This window comes from Sinocyclocheilus grahami, unplaced genomic scaffold, assembly GCF_001515645.1.
Source record: "Sinocyclocheilus grahami isolate Dianchi unplaced genomic scaffold, SAMN03320097.WGS_v1.1 scaffold25.1, whole genome shotgun sequence".
In the NCBI taxonomy this organism is placed as follows: Eukaryota; Metazoa; Chordata; class Actinopteri; order Cypriniformes; family Cyprinidae; genus Sinocyclocheilus; species Sinocyclocheilus grahami.
Window position 1 is genome coordinate 1,015,176 of NW_015505204.1, and position 8,234 is coordinate 1,023,409.

General features: G+C 37.7%; 1 protein-coding gene across 3 annotated transcripts in view; it reads left to right on the plus strand.

Moving 5' to 3' along the window:
• Nucleotides 1–7,647, plus strand: part of LOC107563764 (neuroligin-1-like) — a 183,729-nt gene extending 176,082 nt beyond the window's left edge. For 2 of the 3 annotated variants that reach the window (XM_016248710.1, XM_016248725.1), the window contains 3 exons: nt 914–973; nt 5,998–6,150; nt 7,525–7,647. In XM_016248710.1, the coding sequence (XP_016104196.1) occupies nt 914–973; nt 5,998–6,150; nt 7,525–7,604 (293 nt within the window). In that variant the 3' untranslated portion in view covers nt 7,605–7,647. Of the gene's footprint in view, nt 1–913; nt 974–5,997; nt 6,244–7,524 lie in introns of those variants that run through there. The other variant, XM_016248717.1, reaches the window with a different exon arrangement.
• Nucleotides 7,648–8,234: the final 587 nt, after the last annotated feature.

Consider the following 8,234-nt stretch of genomic DNA (forward strand, 5'->3'; position numbering starts at 1 on the left):
ACACACACACACACACACACACACACACACACACACACACACACACACACACACACACACACACACACACACACACAATACACACTCCTGCATGTGCACTGAAACCTTTGGGCTGGTGCTGGCTTATTTTAAATGTGCTTCCCGCATGCACGAGTTCATCCGTGTTTGTATGTCTGTGTGTGTGTGACTGCATTCTTGAGTCTGAACCTATATTACTGAAAACAATAAGCAAGAAAACAGTATTAATCTTCACCGGCCTCTCACTTGCGTTGTTATTTTGAAGATGTTATTTCTGTAGAGCCTCTCTGAATTATTTTGCAGATTTAAATGCAAACTGTGAGCATGTAGATTCTTGTTGATACTTGCAAATATATAATCATTTCACAACTGGATGTTTCCTTTAATAATCAGTCAAATGAAACCACAGATGATCTGTAAAATGACCCACAGGTGTAAAATAACAACGCAGTGCATTGGCTGTTGAATGTGTTTGGAAGATACTGTGTATTATTGCCGTGCAAAAAGGGAAACATGTTTAAACTATTTTGACTGTCAAAACCCAGCATTGAATAGTTAACCCAGTTAAAAACAGCATTGGTCCCCTTGATAAGCAGGCAATAAATATTTTTTACTTGAAATATCTTATTTTGAACTGTTACATGAATCAGTGAAACAGTAAGGATTTTCTTTTCTGCCTTACACCTTTGTAAACATCTAAAATGTTTGTTTCATTTAATTTTTTAGCTTAGATCTACCCTTCGAATTTTCTTTCTTTCTTTCTTTCTTTTTTAATACGCTATCATTTTTAAAACCAAGGATTTCAATGCGAGTTCTTTGTCTTTGAAGCACTTTTTGAAGGCTTGTTTGCTCTTGTATTTTCTCTCTGCTCCATCTTTTCCATTCTTGATCCTAGGTCCTCTTTCAAAGAAACAGAATGATGATTTAGCTGATAATGACGGTGCTGAGGATGAAGGTATTTTTTTGATGCCAAACTGATATGCATGACAAGGAACCCTCCAGTTTTTTCTTCGTTGTTTTTCTTAAATTTCTTGTCCTTTTTTTGAGAGTGGAGATTTTGTTTTTTCTTGCTCGTTTTTTGCTGGATGTGTTTTGTCGTTTTTGCTTGATGTGACCTGTCTCCCGTCATTCCAGATACACATAACTGTTAATAATAACCCTTCATAGGATTTTGCTTGAATATTTTTTATTATCATTTCCTTTTAATTTTATATGTTGCATCTCACCTAAACAAACCAAAAACAAGCAAACAAACTAATAATCCTGATATTAATTCTTAACACTTATTTTGCATGATTTTTCAACCCTTATGCCTATAAAAAAATTCTGAGGTAACCCCCAGCTTAAAAAATAATCTTCCGAAATTCAATTGAAAGCCTATGCAAAAAAATTTCCTATGCAACATTGTATGTTCCTGGAATCCAAAATGCCACGTCTGCATTTCCATCAGACTGTGCATCAATAGTCATTACTGTGCCACTGTTGAGATTACTTTTAATTGCCTGATGTTTAGTAGTTGTGCAAAAATCTATAGAGATGCACAACAAATTAACACATCGATTAAATGCCTGAGCTATAGACCGTAAAAGAGGTACAAAATCTAATGATAATAATCCCTGAGTGACTGTGTGTGATAAAAGCATTTCCTTTCGTGTTCATGTCAGAACAGAAGCAGGGTGAAAACTGCTTCCTGTATAATCAAATGAAATAAGAACCAATTAGAGAAGGCTAAAACCAGGAAAGAGCCTGCTCGCTTTGATCTGCACATCAAAAGATTACAGCAACACAAATATACAGTGTGGATCCCGCAGAGTCTCTTGCATGAACTCTCTTGAAAACCGACGGAGTAATCCTCTTAAGCAGGCCCGACGATTTACATTACTGGGAAAAAACTCATCGCCAACATCAGCCACAAACTTCAGCATCTTCAGAGATCTTCAAGACACTCACAGCTGCCCATCAAGTGTATGTCAAGCTACAATGACAAAGCCTTGCCAAAACCAGGAGCTTCCTAATGACTGGTCAACATAGTTTCTCAGATCTGTTAAGACGTCTTCAGTGATCAGCTGTTCCTTTGATTTGTAACAACGGTATGCATAGGGAAAGCTACAACGTTTTCTTTTCAAGGATCTGCTCTAAATCCCAATATGGCCCATTGTGTCAGCTTGAACCTTCCTTGGTGTATGTACATCAGTGTTGGGAAGCTATTGTGAAACCATTACTCAGTGCAGTTAGATCGTAACGGAACGTAGCTAACTGCATTTAAGCTACTTTTTTTGAATGAATGAATAAACATATAAAGTCACAACTTTGAACTTGAACAGATTTACTTTAAATAAAAGTAAAACTATATATGAAATAGTTGAAAACAGTCATGAACCACATCGTTTAGCTAAATGTTTTGCTATTAACAAGACCTAAATCAGTGAATTGTTTTTAAATGCTACAATATGAAAGAAGAGCTTAAAAGAATGTGTTTTGTTACCCCAGTTTGCTCTGCTATAAAGCTTCACGTGCAACACAACATAATTAAAAGTAGTGCTAGCTTGTTCACTACAATACTTGTCGTTATCATGCTAGTTTGTTTCCAGAAACCTACACTGTTTTGACTACTAGTGCTAACATGAAACGTAGCCGTGGTTTGCTAGTTAGTAAAATGTTAGTGGCGTCACTAGTTTCAATAATTTACTCCCAAAGTACATTCCTGATGTGTACTTAAATAATTCAAACATATACTGAAAGAAATGTAAATGCAGTGTGTCAAAATACTCCAAGGTCAATGTAAACTGACAAAGTGTGCTTGACATCAGCTCTTAGCTTTCTGAAAATCCGAATCAGACAGTAGTTAAAACAGGACATACCTAAAAACAGCTTGACCTAACTTAGCACAGTTTTAATCAAGTTTTGCTTGAAAGTGCCTCAGTAACACTTTTTAATCCAATGCATGAGTGAATTTATGTAGCCAAATGAGCTAAACATTTAAGTAAACACGTTTATTCAAATTCCTGAGGCCTATCTACGCATGCTTTTTTGCTAAGTGGAAAAGGGCCGCCGTTTGGCTCTTAGACAGCTGCAGCTGATAGGGCTGAGAGGAGACACAGAGCGCACATTAATTATGTAGACATAACGCTACCTTATTACTGCACACTGCTTATACCAGCTGCCGTGGCATCAGCGACAGTTCTCGCCAACCAAGTCCTCTGATTTTATTTCATAGATACAGTAATTGGCTTGATAACATCAGTGGTCCACTCACAGATATTAATATCTATTCTAATTAGTTTACATTTTTGTTTTTGATATAAAAGCTGCATACGGGCCATACACCAGGATCATCAATCATACATAACAACTCCAAATGCCAAGGGATTCTCCAGATATGACTATTTGCTGGAAATTTACTAAAGCAAACTATCACCAAAATCAATAGCCACTTTTGACACGTTCATTAATCTGGCGCTTTAGTATGAAGGGTACAACGTTTATTGACTTTTTCATGTAATCGGTGGCAAAAGGCCAAAGAGACAATGTAAGTATGTGGTTGAAAATCTGAAGAATTGGGTTATACAAAAGTAAAAATCTCCAAACCCGTGTGACTTTACTTTTTCTGCAGAACACATAATTTGATCATCTGAGGAATCCTTTAACTGTTTTTGTCCTTTCAGTGGAGGTCAGTGGGGTCCAAAACAACACTGGACCCCACTGACTTTTAATGCATCAAAAAAAATAAAAATGTTTTCAAAAATATATTTTGCACGTATAGGTCTCTACAGACCTTACCATTTTCAAAACATAGCTTAGCATTTTTAAGTCAACATAGTCAGTCACATTTCATCAGTGAAAGAAAATCTCCAGTCATGTTATCATTCAGGAGTGACGTTTTGTAGAAAGGCCACGGTACACTGGACTTCTCATTGCCATTTGACATATGACATTTATAAAAGACTTAGAAGACTACAAACAGACTGGCTTGCGCATGCACACATGAACTCTGGCCTGCTGATGAAAAGTATTTCTGTCAGTCTGAATAAAAATGACAGGGATCAGTGGAGTATTCATGTCTCTGAGGAATCACTTCCTATAATTTCCTCCTTCAGGACACTGATAGACTCACTGGGCTAGTTTACATTCTTCTAGGGCTCATAGGTCATTCAGTTCATACATCAAAATGACTGTAAGATATTAAAATCCAATTAATGCTTAATTTTAAAAAAGCCACTGGATTATATATGAATTTTAAGATATTTTTTTGAATGATCAATGCTTAATGTAGCACTTTTTCATACACAAAGCCACAACACTTCCGGTACAAGAAAAGATGGGAAGGGAAGTGGTGAGACGAGAAAAGAGAAGAGAAGAGATTAAGAAGATATGGTCTGATAAAGAAGAATACAATTTGCAAGAGGAAAACCAAAGGGATGGATGTTGCGAGGATATCTCACACTTAGCATTTTGCAAGAGAAGAACAGACCAAAAGAGATTGAATTGAGACCAAAAGAGAAAAGATGAGACATTACATGTCTGACAAAGAGGAGAAGAGATGGGAAATGAGGTGAGACAAGAAAAGAGGAGATGGAATGAGAAAAGAAAAGAGATGAGAGAGACATTTGGTCACCTGAATCAGAAGAACACTGTGCGGATCTCACTTTGAGCATTTGGGAAGAAGAGAGGAGACAGAGCATGAAGGGACGAAGCAAGATGAGACAACATGATACATTAGGTTGCCTGATGAAGAATTTTTTGCAAATCCCACTTTGAGCCTTTTTCAAGAGGCTAAAAAGAGGAGTGGGACAGAAATGGGTGAGGCGAGAATCTCACTTTGAACATTTAAAAAGAGAAGAACAAAAGCGATGGGACAGGACGAAGCGAGAGGACACAAAAAAGGGACAAGGCGAAAATTTACACAGATGAAGAAGAACTGTGTATTGTGTGCAAATCTCACTTTAAGCATTCTGGAAGAGAAGAACAGAAGAGATAGGACAGGATGGGGCCAGGTGAGACAAAATGAGACTAGAAGAGACGAGATAAGACAAGAGGAGACATTACGTTGCCTGACAGAGACAAACCCATTGTGTGTTTTGCACTGAGCAATTTGAAAGAGGAAATGAAACAGAACGGAAAGGAACCTCAAAAACCTCGAAAAGGAGTTAACTGAGATGAGATGAGAAAGCAAATGAGAAATTATGTTGACTGATTAAAAAAACAAAACAGTTTTTTAAAAAACGATTAAAAAACTCAACTATTGTGTGCACATTTGGCAAGAGGTGGTCTTGTTTAGAGGCCTTAAGAAAATTGTTTTAGAGGATGATTGCTTTTTTCATTTGTTTTTTTTGCTTGTTACTAGACCTCCCAGAAGCAGGTCCCTGCATGCCCAATAAAATAACCGAGATTTATGTGAAGGCTTTGCAACCATGATGAAATGGCACTCTCCCTCAAGCAAGACGAAAGTTATCATCTGCATCGCATTTGTGTTTTGAAAATACCTCCCACTCGGACAGAGACCATTTTCCTAAAGTGGATTACTTTGCCTAAGCAATGTATGGAAATTTAAAAAGTATGCCATTTTCATTGCTAAAAGAAAAATGGGATCTGAGAAGATGAGGTGAAGACTCGAGGTCCCCTTACTTTAAGTTTGCCCACCTTGTGTTTTAGTCATGTTTCAAAACCTTAGTTAATTTAAAGCGTTACTTCAGAAATTAAAATTCCCATTTTAATTCCAACTTTTTATTACTCACAGGCACCTTAAGAAAAAAAGACATAATCATAAATAGTAAAAAAAAAAACAAACAGGAATTTTCACCAGGAACATGACATTCATATTGCCTAGGAAATTAATGAGCTCATTTCCAAAACTGATCTTGTCTCAAAAATAAAGCCAATGTGGCCAATTTGAGCAAAATGGGAGCCCTCAGCTCTGAATGCATTTCCAGCTGTCTACAGTGATTTGTCATTTAATCGTTTCTATCCTCCTTTTTCCAGACATTCGTGAAAGCGGGAGCCCCAAACCGGTGATGGTTTTCATTCATGGAGGATCGTATATGGAAGGAACAGGAAATATGTTTGACGGAAGCATCTTGGCCAGTTACGGCAACGTCATCGTCATAACCGTAAACTATCGGCTTGGTGTGCTCGGTAAGCAATTCAATTTTTGCTAAACTTTACCCATCATGCATCAGGGTTCCCGGTCAGTGCCCTATGCGATAAATTCCGAATGGCTTGTTTTAGCTTTGTTTCTCTCCACTGAGGTACAATTTTCCTCCAGTGAAAGATGATTTAGTTGCCTGTGAAGAGCCTCAAGCTCATAAGCATAAAACGGGTGAAGTGGCAATGTTTTCCACAGCGGTGCGCAAGCATGAAAACTTATTATGGAAAAGTTTGCTGTAGTTGTACATGATTTAAGACGATAGTAAATACCAGAACTATCAAGGCTTTATGGCCTTCCAGTTTCAATCACAAAACAACAACCTCTAGCCTGTGTGTGTGTCTCTCTGACTCTTTCCTCATCGCAATTCCTCAACCTCTGTCAATTATCATTTTTCAATGCAAAAGATGCGTGGATATAGACTGAACTGGGTATTTTTACTCGATGATTGAGATTGCCTCAAGCAAATGGTGTTGGATTAATAAGATTTGGTTATTTTCTCTAAGATAAGATGTTTGCCAGATTCCAGTTTTCTAGATATGAAGCATCTGTTACAAGAGGAATTCCTTAAGAGGAATTAAGTGCTAGTTTAGTTATGTACAAATGCAGTTAGCACAGAAATAGTCATTTTGATGAAGAATCTATTGCAACTGCTGCTTTTCTGAGATTGTGTCATCATTATTTGTATGTGAGGTTCTTATGCATATGTATCATGTTCATGATAAATCAGTCAGTGTTTTATACAACTTCAGTAACAGACAGATATTATTTCTGATTAAATTGACGGAAACTTTTATTTCACTATGCTATAACAGCTTATGGAGAAATGCATCTCTTGAGTTAATGTACAGTAACTAAAATAAGGGATCTGACAAACTATTTCTAATCTTTCCTTTTCTGTATTTTTTAATTTAATCTTCTAAACGTCTGCTCTTCATACAATGGCAAAGAACCCTTAGCTAGAGGGTCAATTTAATGTTGCTGTTCAAATATGTACAGTAAAAGTAGGATGCTGGAAGATGCTAATGTACTGGTTGCATGAGGCATCTGTTAGTGTGTGTCGTTAGCCTGCGCTTCATAAAAATTCAAGAATGAATGCATGGATTCTGAAATTAGCCTCAGTTCTTTGCACCAGAATCATCACAGTATATCTCTCCATTGGTAAATGAGGCCCAATGTGATCTTTCTCCACTAATGATTCAGCTTGCAGCCATCTTCCCTCAGTTGCCCTTAGCTTTTTATTACAAATCCACTGCTGATGATTAGCTATTTTTTTCTAGCTAAGGCACACAGATCCATTAGGGGGTTTAAGCATGTGCCCGCATGCCACAACCCTTAATTTATTATTGCTATGTTTTTCTCAGGCTTGTCTGGGGTTCGCCTAAGCTCCGGAGCAGCCTCTGGGAAAGGTGCTGTAATGGTGAGGGGACCTAATGGATTATAGCACTGCACACAGTCTGAGTGTCATTATCAGAACTGTTGTAGATTTATGGAGCGAGTCGCTCTCGTCATGCCCCCCTGAATAAAACTGCTCTCCAACAGCTAATCAGCTGGCATAAGGACCTGTTTTACCGAGTGCCACCATCATATCCAAATTCTCTTGAGCAAATATCCTTTAAATCCAGCCAATAGCACAAAGTGTTAAACCTAAAATAGCACCACACCCATACGGAATAGATAACTAGAGTTAAGGTCTGGTTACGTTAGTGACGTTTTAACGAGAAACAAAAAGTCCATTGTCCATTTATCAGTTGTTTGGCAATGTATGCTCATAGCTCACAAACTTAGGGTGACCATATGTCCCAAATGTCCGGGTTTTGGCTTTGTTTTTATTGCTTTGGAAAACATTGTGGCATGTGAGAAGGTGGAATCTACTGAGAATGGTCAAAGCAATGCAAATGCACATACACATAATGTAGGAGGACTGTAGAGAGCATGTCAATAGGAAAACCAAGCCAAAACCCGGACATTTTAGGCAATTTAGAAGTCCCGGCCAGGACATGTCTGGAAAAATGAGGATGTATGGTCATCCTAAGTAACTTCCAAACCAAGCAGGTTTATGTTGGTGAACGCA